At 50.0% G+C, this 21,702-nt stretch overlaps 1 protein-coding gene across 3 annotated transcripts in view; it reads left to right on the plus strand.

Annotated features, from left to right (window-relative positions):
- The window catches only part of ITGA11 (integrin subunit alpha 11), a 135,649-nt gene that overhangs the window by 49,166 nt on the left and 64,781 nt on the right, over nucleotides 1–21,702 (plus strand). For all 3 annotated transcript variants that reach the window (XM_066342837.1, XM_066342836.1, XM_066342838.1), the window contains 2 exons: nucleotides 13,486–13,586; nucleotides 18,875–18,966. In XM_066342837.1, coding sequence (XP_066198934.1) covers nucleotides 13,486–13,586; nucleotides 18,875–18,966 — 193 coding nt within the window. The remainder of the gene's footprint in view (nucleotides 1–13,485; nucleotides 13,587–18,874; nucleotides 18,967–21,702) is intronic.

The following is a 21,702-nucleotide window of genomic DNA, read 5'->3' on the forward strand; positions in this document are numbered from 1 at the left end:
TAAAGAATACAGATTCCTCACCCCAATCCAAGACTTACAAACTCAGATTCTCTCTAGAAGTAAGACCTGGGAATCTCTATTTTTAAACATCCCCAGGTATATCTAATGCCAGCCAGATTCTGGAACCACTGCCCTGATCCTTTTTAAGGTGCCTGTGAGTTCTCATGGATTCATAGGTTAAGATTTTTCAAGGCTTATGCTAAGAACGACCCTCGATGCCTGAATCCAAAGGGGTGACCAATGGCAGGGACTCAGCGATCCTAGAAAGCAGGTGGGGGTTACTTCATCAGGAGACAATACAATGTAGACATCTAAACATCTATCTACACATAAATGTGTCAACAGACACAAGACCAAAAAAGAGCTTTTCGGCCCTGGCCGGTTGGCTCAGCGGTAGAGCGTCGGCCTGGCGTGCAGGGGACCCGGGTTCGATTCCCAGCCAGGGCACATAGGAGAAGCGCCCATTTGCTTCTCCACACCCCCCCCTCCTTCCTCTCTGTCTCTCTCTTCCCCTCCCGCAGCCAAGGCTCCATTGGAGCAAAGATGGCTCGGGCGCTGGGGATGGCTCCTTGGCCTCTGCCCCAGGCGCTAGAGTGGCTCTGGTCGCGGCAGAGCGACACCCCGGAGGGGCAGAGCATCGCCCCCTGGTGGGCAGAGCGTCGCCCCTGGTGGGCGTGCCGGGTGGATCCCGGTCGGGCGCATGCGGGAGTCTGTCTGACTGTCTCTCCCCGTTTCCAGCTTCAGAAAAATACAAAAAAAAAAAAAAGCTTTTCTCCTTTTGCCTCTGGGCCTTCTCCTCTTTCTCTGCCTCAACGGAGCCCATGTGGCTAGATCCCTGGACACAGTCAGAATAACAGTGTCCCACTTGTGCCTCAGCTTCTAGCCAGAGGATCCTGGCATTCTCTGGGCTGTGCTTTCTTCTCCGTCAAAGGGAATTGCTCTCCTATCTCATCATCTCCCCTGGCCAGGAGGCCGATGCAATGAGCTGCTGGGTGTGTACGCTGTCACGTAGAAAATATCACCACCCTAATTATGAACCTATGTAAATAGGCCCGCCCAGGATGGAGAGCAAGAGTGGCATGGTCCCTTTCCAGCAGAGGGGCTGTCAGCCTTCCACACACCAAGAAATTGAAACTATACATTCCACTGAGAGACATCTGCCCAAACTATTATTGTTTTTCTGTTTCACTTCCAAAGGAAAGAGTTGTTATAAAACTGGGGGGGGGGGGGGGGGTCAGTTCTCTGACCATGACTTGAAAATATAAGCAAGAATTTATCATACATTTGGAAAAGAGACAGAGAGCCTGGCCAGGAGGTGGCGCAGTAGATAGAGCATCATACTAGGATGCAGAAGACCCAGGTTCAAAACCTCAAGGTCACTGGCTTGAGCGCACACTCATCCGGCTTGAGCACAGGGTTGCTGGCTTGAGCAAGGAAGGGGTCATTCACTCTACTGTAGCCCCCCGCCCCGTCAAGGCACATATGAGAAAGCAATCAGTGAACAACTAAGTTGCTGCAACAAAGAATTGATGCTTCTCATCTCTCTCCCTTCCTGTCTGTCTATCCCTATCTGTCCCTCTCTCTGACTCTCTCTATCTCTGTCACAAAAAAAAATAAAAAAATAAAATTGAGGGAGAAATTTTTACACTGTGGACTCAGCCTCTCTGGGGGGGAGACTCCTGACCATAGCCACCTTCCTGGGAGCATGGGAGGGATCAAGGGTACCCCAAGGTTGGTGTTCCATCTGCAAATGGGGCCCACAAGAGTTCAGCCCAGGTCTGCTCTCAGCTGCACCCAAGAATGAAAACTTAGCTTGTCTTTGCAAAATGAACAGCCTCCTCTACCCTTTCTCCTATTTATTTATTCAACAAACAAGTCTTGAGCCTTGACTGTGTTCAAGATACTTTCACCAACAGTGGAAATTTGAAGATGAATCAGGGTCTCTCTCTGCTATCTACAGATAACTTACCTAAAGGAGAGGGGGGAAGACAAGAGAGGTACAAACAAAGCATCATAGGAATTGACGGAGAGAGCTTTCTGTTGAAAGATCAAAGAAGGCTTCCTGGAGGAAAAGGCCTTAAAGGGCAGATAGAAGGAGGCCAGCTTAGAGTTTGGGATGAAGAACCACATTAACAGAGGCAGGAAAGAGAGTGCCAGGTGTGGTGAGAAAAGGACAAGTGGCCCTGGGAGATTGGCATTGAGGTGTGGCAAGGGGAGAGGCATTGAACTAACTGGCACAAGCTGGCCACTCTATTCTACACAGTCAGTGGGTCAAGATTCTCATTTTCCCTTCAAATGGGTTGATAACATTCTTTGTGGTAACGTTCCATCTTCTGTTCTGAGTACTTCTGCAACTTAGGAAAAAATGCTGTTTGGATGTAAGCTGAGGAGGACCCAGAAGTTTCCAGGAACAAAGCAGAGCCAAGCTTGTGAAATCAACAGCTGTGATGATGCTCGTCAGCAGGCTCTGTGCCCAGAGGGCCAGGGGCCGGCTCCAGGACCAGCCTGGAGCCCAGCAGCACACCAGGCTGTGCACACACCACTCGCATGGCTCCGCATAGCGGCCCGAGCACTGGGGCATCTTTATTCAACAGTGCTGATCAAAGGCCTTGTGCAGTGGGAAATATTTTTAAAGCACCTAAACAGCTATCAATAAGAAAAAGGATGAAACAATTTAAATATCCATCAATAGGAGAATGGTTATACAAGAAAAGTGTGATGCTGTGCAGCCAGTATTTTAAAGGATGAGGCGAAGCTGTATCATCCATCTATGTCAGGCCCACCCCCGATATCTGAGGGGCCCGGGTCAAGAAAGCAAACGGAGGCTCTGACCCACAGCTCACCATCTTTTCTTCCCACATACAGTTTTCTCTTGAATACCCCATCCAGTACATCCAAGCTCTGTCCACACCCCCATGAATAGCCCCTTCTGAGGGCTAGCCTCATTGGCGGTGTGATCCACCACCAGAAAGTCAGATCCAGGGAACGGGCCTGCCCCAGGCTGTTTGGGCAGGAGATTCCAGCATCCTGGGTACCCAGAGTGGTGAAAATGTGGGCTCTTGGGGGCCTACCCCCTTCACCACCGGGACTCTTCACCCAATTAGAAGTGGCAGATTCAGAGTTGAACCCAGGACATGGGCCTCGGTGGCCAGGTCTAAGTGAGGCATTGATATATAATAACATGAAAATTATATAAAGTAATTAAGTGAAAAAATCACACTACAGCCTGACCAAGCAGTGGTGTAGTGGATAGAGCATCAGCCTGGAACGCTGAGGAGCCAGGTTCAAAACCCTGAGGTCACTGGCTTGAGTGCAGGGTAACCAGCTTGAGCATGGGATCGTAAGCATGACCTAATAGTCGCTGAGTTGACCCCAAAGGTCACTCACTGGTCTTAAGCCCACAGTCGCTGGCTTGAGCCCAAGGTCTCTGGCTTGAGCAAGGGATCACTGGCTCAGCTACAGCCCTCAGGTCAAGGCACACATGAGAAAGCAATCAATGAACAACTAAGGTACCATAACTATGAGTTGATGCTTCTCCTCTCTCTTCCTTCCTGTCTGTCTCTGTCTCTCTCTCTCTCTCTCTCTCTGTCACTAAAAAAAGAAAAATAAAAAAGCACACTACAGAACCACATATGTAAAAGGCTTTCATTTTTTTAATTCCCTACATGAATGCCTAGGAGGTGTTTTGCACTCCTGTTACTAACATTAGTTTCGTCTAGAGGGCTGGGTTGAGAAGGGGAGGGAGAGGCCTTGCATGTTTTACTTTGCACAGTCTGCAACATGGACATTGTAAAACCAACATGTATTACCTTTATAATCTAAAAACACTTTAGTTAAACAATAAAGTAAGTCACTACTTTTTGTACCGGTTAAAGTAGATATTTCTTGCCTGGCCAGGCGGTGGCGCAGTGGATGGAGCGTCAGACTGGGATGCGGAGGACCCAGGTTCGAGACCCTGAGGTCACCAGCTTGAGCTCGGGTTCATCAGGTTTGAGCAAAGCTCACCAGCTTGAGCCCAAGGTCGCTGGCTTGAGCAAGGGGTTACTCGGTCTGCTGAAGGCTCACAGTCAAGGCACATATGAGAAACCAATCAATGAACAACTAAGGTATCGCAACAAAAAACTGGTGATTGATGCTTCTCATCTCTCTCCGTTCCTGTCTGTCTGTCCCTATCTGTCTCTCTCTCTCTCTCTCTCTCTGTGAAAAAAATAAATAAAGTAGGTATTTCTTATGTGATTTCCTGTGACCAGAAGAAACAAAAAATTTTTGTTTACAATACATTTCTGGACCATGTCCACCATATCAGTGAGGTTGCCCAGGTCATGATCCCCAAATGTAGTAAAAATTCTGGAACACATGTGCTTGTTCACATGTCCAGAAGGCCTCATATATGCTTCCTCAGCAGATCCTTCACACCAGGGCTCCCAAAGCTGCCTGCACATCTGGGACCTTCTAAAAATAGATTCCCCGGGCCCTGCCTCCAACTGGCTGAATTAGAACCTTCTGGAGATGAGGCCTGGGAACTTGCGTTTGTAACTCCCCAGGTAATTCTGATGACCAGCAAGGTCTGGGACCCATCACCTTCAAGGTATCTCTCTGATATATATCATCTACCACTTGGTAGATGAAAACACTGAAGCCCAGGGCAGTTAGCAGTCTTGTGTCAGGCCACGGTGTGGCTATTAGTTCCTCTAATACAGCTTGTTCTACTCTCCCAGGGGGTTAACAGGTGTTGGAAGACAGTAGAAGGCCTGCAATCAGTGGTCCCAAATTGCAGGTTATTGGATTATAGTCATCTCACTAAGCCAGGTGATTGGATAATTCATTCAACAACTATATTTCAGGCACTGTTCTGGTTGTTGGGTGTCTGGAGCTACAGACCTGACCAACAAGGTCCTAGCTTCCTTGAAGCTCACATTCTGCTGGGAGGAAAGGATGATTAAAGGTGAATAAGAAGGCATTAGAGAGTACAAAAGACTGTGAGGAGGATAAGACAGGTTGGTGAGATGGGGAGTGACAGGTGGTGGTCAGGAAAGACCTCTATGGGGAGGTGACATTGGAGCTGAGCCCTACGTGATGACTTGGCTGTGCAGCATTCATGGCAGCCCTGGTAGAAGTAGGGACAGCTAGGTGAGCGGCAGTGAGGTAACATCGAGCCCTGAAGTCATGGCAAAGAGGTTGATTTTACTGAAATGGATTTGGGGCTCTGAGCCCAGCCAGGGTAGCAGGTCACCATGCCTCTACCTCCCCACAGGAGCATTATGTGTTATGATGTTTCTCAAATGTGAGGATGCAGTAGCATCTCCTGGAGGGCTTGTCAAAACACAGATGCTGGGCTCCACCTTCAGTTCCTGACCCGTCAGTCTGGGTAGAGCCCAAGATGCTACATTTCTAACCAGCTCTCAGGGGAGTCATGCCGCTGGGCTGGGAACCACTGCTGTGTCGTGATGGCCTGGTGACCTCCCGTCTCTTCGGCTGGGCTGGAAGTCTCCCGAAGGCAGGGATGACGTCACATTCACCATCATGCCTCCGGTGCTTGGTGTACAAATAGAACCTCAATAAATTCTTTTTTTTTATTTTTAAGATTTTATTTATTCATTTTAGAGAAAGGGGGAGAAAGAGAGAGAGAGAGAAGGGGGAGAGAAGGGGGGAGGAGCAGGAAGCATCAACTCCCATATGTGCCTTGACTGGGCAAGCCCAGGGTTTCGAACTGGTGACCTCAGCATTCCAGGTCGACGCTTTATCCACTGGACCACCACAGGTCAGGCTAGAACCTCAACAAATTCTTATGGTTCAATGAATGAATAAGGGTGAGGATCTTCAGCAACATAGACAGTGTATATAAAGCCCTTAGAACATAACAAGCACTATGTAAATGTATTAGTCAGGGTTCTATAGAGAAACAGAACCCATAGGATATACTTATACAGAATCTTCTCAACTTACCATGGGGTTACATCTCAATAAACCCATCATAAATTGAAAATATTGTAAGTTAATAATTAAAATGCATTTAATGCACCTAACCTACCAAACATCGTAGCTTAGCCTATAGCCTTCTGTAAACATGCCCAGAATACTTACATTAGTGGACAGTTGGGCAAAACCATCTAACACAATGAATAAATACACTGTAGAAGAGTATGGTTTGTTTACCCTTGTGATCATGAGCCTGACTGGGAGCTTGGGCTCACTGCCGCTGTCCAGCATCAGTCGAGAGCATCCTACCACATACTGTTGGCCAGACTGAGAAATGATCAAAAATCCAAAGTATGGTTTCTACTGAACGCATATCATTTTCACACCATCATAAAGTCCAAACAGTATAAGTCAAAACATCAAAAGTCAGAAACAGACTGTGTACGAAGAGATTTATTATAAGGGGTTGGCTTACGTGATTGAGGAGGCAGACAAGTCCGAAGATCTGCAGAGTGAGTCAGAAAGCTGGGGACCAGGAGAGCCCATGGGCCAGTTCCAGTCTGAAGGCCAGCAGTCTGGAGACCCAGGAAGCGCTGATGTCTCCATTTGAGTCCAAAGGTAAGAGCAAATCAGTGTCCCAGTTGGAAGGTAGTCAGTAAGGAAGGATTCTCTCTTATTCAGGGGTCAACTTTTTTGTCCTATTCAAGCCTTCAATTGATTGGATGAGGCCCATCCACATTGGGGAGCACAATCAGCTCTGCACAGTTTTCCAGTTAAAATGTTCATCTCTCATCCAGAATCACCTTCAAGGACACACCCAGAATAATAATTGACTAAATATCTGGGCACCCATGGCTCAGTGAAGTCAATACATAAAATTAACCATCACAATATGTGTGTTTGTTTAAAATGCACACGAATTTCCATCTCTGATGAGGGTTTTACGGTGGTAGAGAGAGTAAAGGGTGTGCTGGCACACAGAGGAGTCCTTATTTTCCCAGCCCCTGGGAGTCCAGACCCTGGCAGGCAGGCATCTGAGCCTCCATGAACCACAAGCCCCTCCCAGCAGCACAGGGAGATCAGCGGGTACCTTCACCTCGCCTCAGGCAGGTCCCAGGTGAGCTCTCCCTCCACACCCTGCCCACCCCCAGTGTAGCCCCACCCAGCAGGGCTCTGCTGGGCTCAGCACTTCCCGGCCTATCTTGATCACATTAGCCACCATACTCACCCTGGCTGGAGGAGATTACATTTTCCATGGAGAGAGGGGGAAAAAAAGCCTCACTGAAGAAATAATCTCTCTTTTGTTCCCTTGAGTTCTCTGCTCTTCAAATGGAAGTCCCTCCCTGCTGCCCCTATCTGATTTCAGGAAAGGAAAATGAAGCCAGAAGAGAAATGCCACAAAGGAGTTAGAGCAGGTCTGAGTGGAGAAAGGGTGCTGGGAGGGAGGAACAGGTGAGGAAGGGAATGGGAGGAGGGAGGAGCAACAAGAGGCCCCTGGGGTGCAGGTCCAGCTGGCTCCAGGGAGGGCAGCCCTCTCCCCGGATGTTGGGCATTGCCCAGCCCCCAGAGCTGGACTTTCTAAATGTCCCAGTCTCCCACAACAGTGGAAAGGGCACTGGACATGGAGTCTAGTTCTTAAACTGACCAGTGTCACAGGCTTGTCACACCTGTTGTCTGAGCCTCAGATACTAAGTGCCCTTCCAGCCTCAAAGCTGTCCTGGTGATCAAAATCAAATGCAATTTAATTGCATTAAAAATGAAATGAATCGTTCAAGTGAAACGAATAAGCAGCAGTAATTGGATTTCCTGGGATGTGCGGTCCAGGTCTTGCAGAGAGGAGCAGAAAGCCTGGCCGGGGTGGGAATGAAACCCACATCTTGCCTTTTCATGGCGGTCCATGCTGGCCTCTGGGTTCAGGACCTCCTCCAGGGGCTGGCCCATCAGCTGGGGATTTGCTTTTTCCTTCTCCAAGCATCTGATGGCCTTTCTCTGCCCATGGCATCTGTTCACACCTGCCTCCTCAGACATAGCCAGTGAAAGGCCAGACTGAGTCTGGAGCCCCAGCCCCTGCCTCCAGGCTTTCCTCCCTCTATGGCTTGGGGGAGCACTGCCCTGGGAGGCAGGTCACTGTGCCTCGGTCCAGCTCCACCACCGTCTGCTCTAAGACCTCAGACACAGCCCTTCCCTGCTCCAGGCCTTCGATGCATCATTGGTACGTGATAAGGCTAGCCCAAAGAACCGCCACATTTCCGACCAGCTCTGACACTCTGTGAGGCCAGTTACCAGGTAACCAGAAACTTGTCGAGTGCACGGCTCCCTATCCAAGTGTCTGTGGTAAATAGGATGCACATAGAACAAAAGGATTTCTGTTTCCATAAGGCTGGGCCAGGGGACAGTTTTACACATTGAGTTAACCAGAGAAAAATAATGTGCATGGTGTCTAAGTTCATCCACAACTCATGCAATAAATATATGCCCCAAATGGAGCGTGAGCTGGGGGATATGAACCTGCTCCTCTCTCGCTGGTCTTGGATGCTCTGTTCCTCTTATAGCATGGTAATATATGGAATTTCTAAGGATAATTTTAACTATGTGGTTTTTGTTGGGGTTTTTTTTGTTGGTTTCTTGTTTTTTGTTTGTGTTTTTGCCTTGCACGTTCTAGTTAGTATGTTTTCAGTTATTAAATATCTGAAAACTCAACTCAAACAGGCTTCTACAATAAAAGGTAGTTACTGCTTCTATATTGGAAGAGTTCAGGCTTCTGGTACAGTTTGAGCCTCTCGTCCACACACCCCCTTTTGCATCAGCTCACACCTCTTGTTGTCACAAAGCTACTGCCAGCAGCTCCAGGGCTTGTATCGACATACTGTGCTATCCAGAGAAAAGGAACTCCTTTGGTCCCTGAGTCCCAAGCAGACATCCCGGGATTCACTCTGATTGAGGTGATGACTTCAGTCATTTTCCCACCCTGCCTCGGTAACTACAGCCAGGAAATAAATTGGCCTTGCCTGGGGTATGTGCTTGATCCCTAGAACTAGGAGTGGAGCCAGGTTCCCAGGACGCCCCCCTCCCCCTCCACACACACACACACAGAAGTGAGGACTGTTGAGAAGAGAGAAGTGGAAACCAGGGAAGCAAGCAACATTGACTTTAAATGGAAGTTGGGTCATTCCACTGAATCTCTATTGCTGAAAAAGACTCAAGTTCTCAGCAACCTTTTTTCCAGGTGTACTGAATCTGGGGGCTCCTCTTAGGCCTGAGGCAATGCCAAAAGCTCCTGAAGCTACTGCTGCTGTAGACTGTTAAGCAGAAGATCAGAGTAGCCAGTACGTACCTCTTTCCAAGAGCCTTCCAGATCACCCTGTGCTAGTGCAGCAGGACACACCAGAGCATCTTGGCCCTCAAGAAAAGATGACACTAAAATGCTGACTACAACAGACAGCAGGGATTCGATGCTGGTTTATGTGGAAAAGACTACGGTAATCAGGAAGGGCTTCCTGGAGCAGGTGGGAATTTGTACTTGATTTTAAAGTGGTGATCTCTCGGGTGGTATGTGTGTACACGCCATCGTAACAAAATGATTCAAGTTCTGTTTAGGTTTACATTTTATTTGAAAAAAAAAAACAGAATTAGAGATATTTAATATACAGATTGACAGTTATACACTGGTTTAATTAACATAAAAATTTACACACACTGGAGGTACATGTTACCTTTTTTTCTTATAAGAGTGTGCATTTTAAGAGATTCAGAGACTAAATTTGCCTTGAAGAATGGAGCCTAGGATGAGCAGAAGTCAGGATAAATCCCCATAGGGACTTGGAGAGGGTGGGAAGTAGGGAGCCAGAAACCCCTTATCTTAGCATGTGTCCTGCTGGGACCCAAAGAACTCAGGGCCCAGCAAGGCCTGTCCTGCCTTCCTCATCAGGCCAACTCCACAGTGAGTCTCCTCCCTTGGCCAGGCTCTGCTTATAAGACAGCCATCAGGGAGGGGTCCTACAGGACTGTGGCTGAAACCTGCCACCAATTCCGCCATCCGCAGCAGCCCCGCTCCCCGCGCCTCCCTGGGAAGAATGCTGGGAGCCCACAGGCAGTGAGTCACGGCACACGGCCCATGGAAAGGGCCTGCTGCTCGCCACGACCTTTGGGGTTTGCCATGCCGTGCTGGTGCCCACGCCAGAGGGTATAAGGTGTCCCATCCCCAAGAGGCACAGCCAGCCCTGAAGCTGCAGATGGCTATATAAGGCTGAGGCCACAGGAGGTGGCAGGGGCTGCCAGACCCCAGGAGCCATTTGGCGGGTCTCATGGTGACGCAAACATTTTCCCTGTGCTTAGGCAGTTCTCCCCTCGCAGTGAGACTGAATCATATCCTCAAAACCTCAAACCCGACGGGCACACATAATGTCGACACTCAAGAATGGCAAGGAGGGCTGGCCCAGGCCCTCCCTTCCTGGCGAAGAGATATTTGGGGCGATACAGAGGAAACTGTCCCAGGAGAACGAGTCTCAGCTCTCTGCCACAAACAAACTGTGGGGCCTGGGTCAGCTCCCCTCTCAGGGCCTGTTTCTGCATCTGTGATATGGGAACAGTAAGCCCTGTCCCGCTACCTCATAGAGTGCTACAGACGCCCAGAGAGACCAGATCTGGGAGAACGGAGATGAGACGTCACTGGAGGCTCTTCTTCTCTGTAAAGGACAAAGCCCATCTTGCAGCAAATTCAGGGTCACTAAGACTTGGCGGATTTACTGCCTGAATGTCCCGTGTTGGCCATTACCAGCACACGTGATTTCTAGGAAGTCACCAGTCTCTGTGCATAGCTTACCTTGATTCAACCCTTTCTGTTTCTCGGTGTCTTTTGACATCTGTGACTGTCCACGGTGTCCCAAGAGGTAAGCAGTGCAGGACTTGCTAGTCCCATTCACAGCCAAGAAAACCAAGGTCTGGAAAGCTCCAAGACTTCTCAAAGCCATGTGGCAAGCTGGTGGCTGAATCAGGATGAAGACCCAGCTCTTGCATTCTCAGCCCAAAGACTTCACCCCGTGTTGGGGGCGCCTCCAAGCAGGCTGTGAGGCCTCAGCGTCCCAATCTATAAAATGGGAAGAATTGTGAGGAGTCCTCCCAGTCAGGCTGCTGAGGTGTTTTCTAGAAGACACAGGAGGGGAGCTTTTCTAGAAGACGGCCATGGTTTCTGTAATCTAGAACCTGCATGCCTGCTTCTCCCGGAGACGCCCTGCAAGACGTTCCTCACAGGCACTCTTCCCAGAAAGCACTCCCCGTCAGGCAGGGGCGGCCTGCAGGGAACAGTCCTCTGGAAGACTCGATCACATTTCAGGTTTACCTTGAAAACCGAAGCAGCCGGAAAAGCAAGGTTGGGACCTAAGCCTTGCCCACTGATACCTCTCTCTCTTTCCCTCTCTTTTTCTCTCTCTCATTCTCTTTCAAAAAAAATTGGAGTGGACTTGACTCCACTATTCCTCGCAGAATTAAGTAGCCAAAAATCACATCGTCTAGACAAACAGATTTTATGAGTCCAATTAATTCCTGCCAGTCAAAAATAGGCATGCTTAATAAGCGATATATTTAGAATCTGTCATTATCTGGTCCCCAGGGGAGAAACCTCAGCTCTTATTTCATAGACTCTTAATTTCAAACAGAGCTCTGTTAACTCTCATTCAGACCTCACTTTCTTTCCTGACAGCCCAGAGAAGGCGGGAGTGAGGCAGGAGGGTTTGACCAGGAGAAGCCAACAAAGTCCTGTGTAGCCTGAACCTCCAAGCCTGCCCCCTACAGCCCTCTTAAGTCAGAAAACGAGTGATTGCTTCTTCTTTGGGCTATGTTGCCAGAGGGTGGGAAGCTGCTGGGAAAGTAGAACCCCGGAAAGGTCATCTTGCTCCCAATGTCTCATGCACCTGTTCCCTAACTTCCACCATCATCTATCTATTCTCTGTCCCTCAGTCTGGGAGACCTCTCGGTCTGTGTGAGTTATGGTGCCTCCTGCCATTCTAGCATAGCTGTCTTGGGAGAGCTCCTTTTATTTTTTAATTTTTGCATTGATTTGGAAAACAGAGGAACATCGACTCGTGTTCTACTTAGTTGTGCACTCATTGATTGCTTCTCAAAAGTGCCCTGACCGGGGAGTCAAACCTACAACCTCTAGCACACCAGGTCAAGACTTTATCCACTGAGCAACCCAGCCATTTTAAGTCACTGTATGCCCTATGGCCTGAGCAGAGGAGGCAGTTGCTGGCTGAGAGCTGGACTGGTACTCAAAGCCTAGAGGGTTCCAAATGTGGCAGAGGCAGGTGGCACTGAGAGTGGTCAGGAGGTCGTGGAAGAGACCCCGCCACCTTCAGGGTTTCACTCTGCATCAGCACAGGGTTCCAGCTGGAGACAGGCATAGAGCGCGGCTTTGGGAGCCACAAGGAGAGGGCCTGAGGGCCATCCAGGTGGAGGTGGGATTCTCCCTGGCCTCAAGGGAGATGGCACTGCCAGGTTTAGCTGGGTCAGGAAGGAGTGGCCGCTCATTATTTTCCAGAAGCCTGTAAGCACAGTGTAATAATTCCAGTCAGTGCATAACAAATTAGCACAAAACAGATGGCTTACAATAAACAGAAGTTTATTATTTCACAGTTCTGGAGGCCAGGTGTCCAAGACAAGGAGTCAGTGGGGCTGTGCTTCCTCTAAGTTTCTAAAGGAGAACCCCCCTTTGCCTCTTCCGGCTTCTGGAGGCCCCAGGCATTCTCTGGCTGTGGCAGCCTCGCTCCTAGCTCTGCTTCCATTGTCAGATGGCCTTCTCTTCTCTTTCGGTCTCTCCTTTGTGTGTCTCAACAGACGCTTATTGGATTGAGGACCCACCTGGGTAACCCAGGAAGACCTCATCTTAAAATCCCTAATTACAGCTGCAAAGACCCGTTTTCCAAATAAGTTCACAGAAGCATAGCCTCAAGGCGGAAGCCCCAGATGGTTGGCTGCCCTGGAACACTCAAGCCTTGCTGGCTTCCTGGCCCACCCTGAGCAAAGACTTAGTGGTTCAGGGGACAACCATGACCGTTGAGCAACATGCTTCCCATCTGAGTCACTAGCTGAAAGACTGTCATATAAGTTGAGGAATGAAACCCCCACGGATAGCAACAGATGACCAAGATTCTGTGGCTCCAGAATCACTCCTCTGCCTGAATGACTACCGTTACCCCTTTCCTACCATTTGACAAACTCATATTCAACCGTTAAGACCTATCTCAAGCGTCACCTCCTCCATGATGTCTGCCTTGCTCTCTTCTCCCAGGGACTGCCTCCATCCTATTTGTTGCTGGGCCCATGTGGTCTTCATTTCCATATCTCCATATCCAGGCAGGGCCTAGAGTAGGCCACAGGTCCCATGGCTTTATGCTAAAAGCCCAGCATCCCTCCCTCAGAGAGACAGAGATCTGAGTCTGAAAATCTGCATGTGGCAGCTCCTCCAGGATTCCCTACCCCCTCCTCCCCTCACCATTGCCCTCCAGGTTCCAGCCTTACCAGGAAGGAGCACCTCCCCCAGCATCTTCACTTGTCTCCTCTTCCCTCCAGGCTCGTCGTGGGCGCTCCATTGGAAACCAATGGCCACCAGAAGACGGGAGACGTGTACAAGTGTCCAGTGACCCATGGGAACTGCACCAAGCTCAACCTGGGTAACTCGGGCCTCTGGTCTCACCACAGTGAGACCAACCATTGTCTAGGGTCGGGCAGGCTCTAAAGCACAGTCACACCGACTCTTCCCCGCTGCCCCGGAGGTGACCGGCTGGTATCACTGCTCCCTGTTATTGATGAGGACGTGGAGCCCAGAGAGAGGAAGCAACTTTCCCACAGTCACACAACTTATTAAAGCCTGGCCAGGAATCATAGCCAGGCCTCCAGTGCCCAGGGCATTGCTCTTTCTGACTCACCCACTGCTCCTCTTCCAGCAGGAGAAACCCACTTACTGTCTCCTCTCTGACTTGGAGGTACTCACAACAGCTGTCACTCACGCATCTGCTATTAAGTTCACTTGAGTCAGGCACTGGTTTAAGCACTTGTAGGTGTTTTGACTCATATAATCTCCACAACAACCTATGAAATTTAACCATTAAACAAAGGAGGAAATGACCACATGTGGAGGGGAGGGGACCTGCCTGGGGTCACCCTCTTAAAAAGTAGCAAGGTTTGGATTTCAGTCTAGGCAGTTGACAGCCACCCGTTAGCCACTACCTCACGCCCTTCTGAAATGAGGCTTTGTTCCTCACTGAGACGGGTTGAGCCCCAGGGAGATGCGGGGAGCAGCCCTGAGGCCTCCCAAGGCCTTGTAAAATCCACTGTGTGTGCACTTATGGGCGCATTCACTAAAGCACACATGCCAGTCCTCTAAAGGTCAGACAGTAGCCAGGCCACTACTTTGCTTACGGGAGGGAGCAAATGTTCCATTTGGGCTGAGAAGCCAGGATTCCAGGTCCTGCCCTGGAGGACTGGCCTGCCCAGGGCCAGGTCCCTTGGCCTCCCCCTCTTCCAGGAGGGGAGCCTCTACCCTACAGCAGTAGGTGAGGCTCCCTGAGGAGGCGGGAGAGCTGGCAGAGCTTCAAGAGATAAGCAGATGGATGGATGAAAAGGCTTTCATCAAAGAGAAAGCCCATGGAACTCAGATCTCAGTGTCAGAGGTCCGGTCACGTGGTGCTGGTGCTCCTGCTGCTCACATCTGCATCAGTGCCAAGGGTAGGAAGTTCAAACCCCAGTACAGCCAAGACCCAGACTTCAGGGGACACAGTCTAAAGGAGGTGGGGACTGGCGGCATATAGAGCGTGGTCATCACCACTCTGAGAGCGCGGCTCTGAAGCAGGCGGAGCAGGGTTTCTTCTCCCAGCTGTGCAGTTTCTTCACTGTGTTCATAGGAAGCTCACATTCCCTGTCTGAGCCTCTATTTGCTTATGTGTGAAATGAGAGTGGTAGTCTCAATGACCCTAGGACTAATTCCAGTATAATATGGCCCCCCAAACTTTAATGAGCACCTAGTATGTGCTGAGCACAATGCTAGTTACCGGGAATACAGCAGAGAACAAGATGCAAAGGGCTCCACTGGGTGGAGACAATAAGCAAGTAGACAAACTAGAAAGAAGGGTAAGCTCAGGTAGAAACAAATGCTATGTGACAAACCAGGGTCCTATGATAAGAGAGCTGAGTGGGAAAGATGGAGGAGGAGTGCTACCTTAGCAAGGAGGTGAAGAAGGCTTCTCTGAGCAGGTAACATTGGAGCAAAGTGCTAATGGTGAAAAAGAGTCAGGCAGGGCCAGAGCATTCCAGACAGAAGAGCAAGTGCAAAGGCCCTGAGGTGGGGATAAACTTGCTCTGTTGGAAACAGAAAGAATGGCTATATGGCTCGTGCAGAGGGAGCGAGAGGACTGATGGGAGGTGTGGGCACTGGGCTTTGGGCCTGGGCCACCAAGAGAAACTCCTGGTCCAGGTAGGGACACAGGTGCCTAAACCATTCATTTCATTTTCTCCCTTGCTCTGGTTTCCAATGTAGACTCGATTTCCCTGCAAAGAAGGAACCCCTGCTGGCAGTGAGAAACCATTAGACCCTGGAAAACCTTCCTCAAGTGGGGCAAAGCCAGGCAGCAGAGTGAGTCAGGGCCAAGGGAAAGCGCTGTCAGGAAACACTTCTCAGGAGCCTTCTTTCCCCACCACTGGGGAGAGAACAAGAGAACGCACAGCAGGAAGACCATCTGTCAGTGTGTCCCCACAGTGGAAAATGCAAGGCAGGGAAACCTGAGTCCCAGCTTCTCCTCTGGCCTTTCCAGACTCTGCACCCTGCCAAGCCAGGAATGTTCTTTCCTCTCTCTCCAGGGAAGGCTAAGTGGGTGTCAGTCATTCACACCTTAGTGTGAGACACTCTGCCAGCTGGTGCCTTGTCACAACCCCTGGATGAAGTTAGGGGTTTTAATGAGGAGCTGTGATTCTGGAAGGCAGGCCCTGGGTGAGGAGGGGCCTGTGTCCCCAGACCCTCACAGAGACCCACTGAGAAAGGCGTTCATCACTCTCCTGGTCACAGAGCAGAAGTTACTGACTGCCCAAATCCACAAGCCACAGAAGCAACAGAAGCAGGACTTGAACCTGAGTCTTTCTTGCTCTAGAACAAGGGTCTTCCCTACCATGCCCATCTGCTTCCAGGCAGGCACAGTTTCAGAAAGGACTTCAGTTGTGAGGACAAAGGAGAAAGAGAGGGGGCGGGGTGAAGTGAGGGACTTGCCCCTTAAATAAACAGAGGGCAGAATTCTTCAAGCCGCTGAGAAGTGGCCATTGCCCAGTTGGGGCTCGGAGCTTCCTTTCCAGATTTCTCACTACCACCCCCATGCCACCACAGCCCTGCCATCATGAGAAACTCTGGATGTAACCTTGACTGCCCTGGGTTCCAGTCCCCACTCAATCATTTACCGGTGACTGTCTTTGTAGAGGTCACTAGCCCTTGATGCACCTTGATTTTTCTCATCTGTAGAATGGAAATGGTGACTCCCGGGCTTCCCCAGATCAAGAGGGGGTCCTGGGAGGGCGTGTGTGAGGGGTACTTTGTAAATGTTAAGAAATGATTTATGCCCTGGCCAGTTGGCTCAGCGGTAGAGCGTTGGCCTGGCGTGCGGGAGTCCCGGGTTCGATTCCCGGCCAGGGCACACAGGAGAAGCGCCCATCTGCTTCTCCACCCCTCCCCCTCTCCTTCCTCTCTGTCTCTCTCTTCCCCTCCCGCAGCCAAGGCTCCATTGGAGCATAGATGGCTCGGGCGCTGGGGATGGCTCCTTGGCCTCTGCCCCAGGCGCTAGAGTGGCTCTGGATGCAACAGAGCGACGCCCCAGAGGGGCAGAACATTGCCCCCTGGTGGGCATGCCGGGTGGATCCCGGTCTGGCGCATGCGGGAGTCTGTCTGACTGCCTCCCCGTTTCCAGCTTCAGAAAAATGAAAAAAAAAAAAAAGAAATGATTTATTTTTTAAAAAGCACAGAGTTACTGCTATTATTTTCTCTCCGGTTTCCTTGGGTAGACAAAACAGAAAGCAGCCCCAGTCACAGCACAGCCAAGAGGGGCTGGATTTCAAAAGGAGCCTGACTACAAACGGAGGGAGCCCAAAGGGAAACAACAACAAACACAACCCCGCCCCGCATCTGGCCTCCGCTGATGCACCAGCCCTGCTGGCCTGTGCCGGGAGGCGGGCCAGCCCCTCCTGCTTCCAGTGCCCACAGTGCTGATGCAAACCATGCTAGCTCTAGCTCTCTGAGGCCTGTGTCCCTAGCGGTCACTCCCTCCCCCAGCAGGAAAGACACTGGAGCCTCCTCACAGAAGATGAGGGTCCACGTGTCCTGGGCTCAATGAAATGCCCAACTTGCTTCTCTCCAAACTCTCCCTCCATGTGCCCATACCCATGTGTGCACTCACACGTGCACACTCACACACACCAGTGGTGGGATTCAAATACTCCAATTTTACAACCAGTTCTCTGCACTAATGAACGTTTTAAGTATAAAAAAACGATATACAGAAAGGTAGTTTATTATTTCATGCATTTAATACTTAAATAAGAACAATAAAAGAGGTACACAAAACTAGATTATAAGAGTTTTAAAAGAGTAATGAAAAATATTAAATAGGCCTGACCTGTGGTGGCGCAGTGGATCAAGCACCGACCTGGATATGCTTAGGTCGCCAGTTCAAAACCCTGGGCTTGCCTGGTTAAGGCACATATGGGAGTTGATGCTTCCTGCTCCTCCCCTTCTCTCTCTCTCTCTCTCTCTCTCTCCTCTAAAATGAATAAATAAATAAAAATAATTTAAAAATATATATATTAAATAATATCTGATAAAAAAACAATAAAACTGTTATTTAAGATATTTTCATATTGCTTCTTGATTGGCATCCTTGCTTGCAATTTTTTTCACCTATGGATAGAATGAACATTACTGCAGGCACTTAGAATATGCTGTTGCACAGATGAACATTAAAAAAGAGTAAGGAATGTAAATTTGTGATTTCCACACTGGGCGGCTGCCCAGGTGCCCACCTTAGGGAAAACCCTGATTACAAGTGCCATTTTAACAACCAATTCGCTGAACTCAACAAAAAATTAGGTATCAGTTCTACCAAACCAGTGTGAACTATCTGAATCCCACCACACACACACACACACACACACACGCACGCACACGCACCAACATATGCCTGGGGAATTCAAGCTCCCTTCCTTTCCTTCAGTGGCCTGACAGAATGATCTAGTAATACCTAAACCGATCTAATTTATTTAGTGATCTAATCTGCCACCACCATCTCTCCACATCCAGTTGGCTGAGAATCCTGCTCTTTGATCTCTCTCATGGCAGCAACCACAGAATGACATTCTTGGCAAGATTTTGTACCTCTTAAAAGGCTCTTGTTAGTTGACTATTTGCTACCTGTGGCAAAGACTCAGTATCATACATCAGTTTATCAGGTGAGCAGAGGACTGGGCCCAGAGAGAGCAGAGCAGGGGACAGTTAAGTTTCAGTGGCAGGTTGGCTTGAAGAAGCACGTGGGGGAGACACTGCCCAGCGGAAGCCAGCCCAGCTGGGTGCCCTGGTATGTGTCAGGTGGGACGCAAGGGGAATGTTGGGGTCCATCAGAGGGCTGAAGGCTCTGGACTAGGAGATGGAAGCCTCTGCCATGTGCTTCCTGTGTGACTTTGGGCAGGTTGCTTGGCCTCTCTGAGACTCACTGTCCTCATCTCACAGGGCGTTGAGAGGAAATAATCAGACCCTGTCCGGGTAAGGCCTTAGTAAACCATGAATGTCTGCACCAACACGCAGGAAGAACTGGGGAGGACCCTGCGTGGCACCGCCCTGCCACAGGCGTCTCTGGTGGCCCGTGGCAGCAGCAGACTCTGGGTGGAGGGTGCGCAGGAGGGCAGCAGGCTGAGCTTCTCCTTCCCACCCCAGGAAGGGTCACCCTCTCCAACGTGTCTGAGCGGAAGGACAACATGCGCCTCGGCCTAAGCCTGGCCACCAACCCCAAGGACAACAGCTTCTTGGTAAGAGCCACCCGCCCCACCCTCTCTCCACGTTCCAGCCCTCTGGCCTCCTGGACCCTCCTGTCGGGACCAGGAGAGGCACGCAGTGATAGCGTATCCTCACCTGCACACGCTGCACCCTACCCACTAGGCTGCCTGTCCACGCACTCCGGAGAGCAGCTCGTTCACTGGCTTCTTCCCTGTGCCATTCTGTCTGCTGTGCCCTGAAGTTCAAGAATAAGGGCGGGGGTGGGGGGACAGTCCAGGCAGGAAGAAGGATTGAGCCAGTTTGTACACATACCCTGAGGGCGGGGGACAGACAGCCTGAGAAGGAACAGGAATGAAGGAAGGCCCACAGTCCAAGGGGGGTTATCCCTTCCTGTGGGGAGCCAATTTCCAAGGCAAAGGCCAAACCTCTGCTCCAGGTTTGATCAAAAGAATAAAAGACACCACTCATCCTAAGACAACTTTGAAGGGAAGCCAAAAATGAATAAACACATTTACTACAACCAAGGGAAGGGCCACAGGGGGATGGGCCACCTGGACTGCCCAGTACTGTACGAGATGGAAGGCTTCCCAGAGTGGTTTCTGTTTTGTTTTATAAAGAATAGACAGGCCCTGGCCGGTTGGCTCAGTGGTAGAGCGTCGGCCCGGCGTGCAGGAGTCCCAGGTTTGATTCCCGGCCAGGGCACACAGGAGAAGCGCCCATCTGCTTCTCCACCCCTCCCCCTCTCCTTCCTCTCTGTCTCTCTCTTCCCCTCCCGCAGCCAAGGCTCCATTGGAGCAAAGTTGGCCCGGGCACTGAGGATGGCTCCATGGCCTCTGCCTCAGGCGCTAGAATGGCTCTGGTTGCAGCAGAGCAACGCCCCAGAGGGGCAGAGCATCACCCCCTGGTGGGCATGCCGGTGGATCCCGGTCGGGCGCATGCGGGAGCCTGTCTGGCTGCCTCCCCGTTTCCAACTTCAGAAAGATACAGAAGAAAAAAAAAAAAAAGAAGAATAGACAGGCCTTAGCAATGAAGAAAGAGGAGAGGATACTTGGGCTATAGTGATAGAGGCGTTCGTTCATTTTATCAACAAATATTTTAGCGTTCACAATATACTGAGCCCAAAACCAGGCACTGGGGACTCAGCAGTCAGCGGAGCTCCTGCCCTGTGGCTTAATTCTGGTTTGGGGGACCAATAGTAAGCAAATGAGTGATGTAAACGTGCTGTAGGGACAGAAAGGCAGCAGCAGGTCGCGCTTGGAGTTCTCCCGCCCGCCCAGATGAGTAGGCACCAGCTCTGCGTGCAGCAGGTGTGTGCCGGCGGCGTGCTAGCGGAGCGGCTTGCTCCTGGCCGCCACGTTCCAGTGAGCCACCACGACTTTGGATGAAGCTGGGAATTCAAAACAAGATCCTTCTGGGACTTATACCTAGAAACAGCTGCAAGAGAGGATTTAAAAAAAAAACTTCCCCAGAAAGGCCCCTAAAATGCACCACTCATGTTAAGATGGGAGGGCTTGTGTCACTCTTTGTTCTTGTCTGTCAGTTCGTTTCTGTCAACAGATGTGATATTCGGGGTGTGGAGCACCAGATACTAGAGCACCAGGATGACTGAGGTGCTCAGGGACTTGAGGAGAGCTTAGTGGCTCTGCTGAGGGAAGTCCTGAGGTCATTGTGTGGTCAGCCCACAGCTCTTCATCATCTGCAACCCAGGCAAACCCGACCCCTGGCTCTGTCCACACATATGCTTGTCAGGGGCTTTATTACTACTCCCACTTCCCTCTAAGAATCCTTGTCACATTCCTACTAACTTGATTTCACCTATTAATACTTCACAAGGAAGGATGGTGTGATATACCTCTGGGGCCTCTGTGAGGCAGTTAAGTCCCTGGTATATAAATAGAAACTTTTGTTAACTCATTCACTCATCCATTCATCCACTTATTAGTCCATCCCCCAGTGAATCATCCATCTCTTCATTTATCCATTTATCCACTCATCCATCTGTATATGTATCCACTCCCTTATCTTCCCATCTAATCATTTATCCTTCCATCCATCTCTTCCTACATCTATCTACCCACCATTCATCCATCTACCTACTTGTCATCTTTCTGTCCACCCACCCACCCATCCATCCACCCATCATCCATCATCTATCCTCCCATTCTGTATTTTTTCCCTCCTTCCAAAATAATTTATAGCAGTTTCAATAAAGGATGGATGCCCATAAAACCAAACATTTAAAATCTGAGCAAAAATAGATGCCTAATTAAATAAAGGGATTGGAAGTGGAATAATTACTCCTCCAAACCAAAGGAAATTATAGCACAAAATTTAGTCCTGGGTTTCCCAGCAGCAGGAGAAAAATTGAGACGTGGAGCTGGGCTTTTGTTTTTAATGGCTGTGCCTCTGAGAGGAACTCGTACTCAGCCTTTAAATAAGGGGTTGATATCAATGTTTTGGTTGCAAATTTCAGAGAAAGAGCAGAGACATTCTTTTTTCTTCCCCTAATAAGAGCCATGGGCATATTGTCAGGACCAAGTTCTGGAAGTCTGCCCAGTGAGGGCCTCCAGGGGACCTGTTCAGACAGAGAGACCACCATTCCCATGGATGGAAAGGCTTTCCCAGATCCTGCGTGGTGGGCGGGTGGCCAGGGAGGGTGGAGAAGAGAAACAACCCTGGATGGTGGGATGGAGAATGAGACCCTTGCAGATAGAAAAAGGAGGACTCAAAGATGAGTTTTTCTTCATTGCGCCTGAAACTAAGGGAAC

Source organism: Saccopteryx leptura, chromosome 6 (genome assembly GCF_036850995.1).
Source record: "Saccopteryx leptura isolate mSacLep1 chromosome 6, mSacLep1_pri_phased_curated, whole genome shotgun sequence".
Classification (NCBI taxonomy): Eukaryota; Metazoa; Chordata; class Mammalia; order Chiroptera; family Emballonuridae; genus Saccopteryx; species Saccopteryx leptura.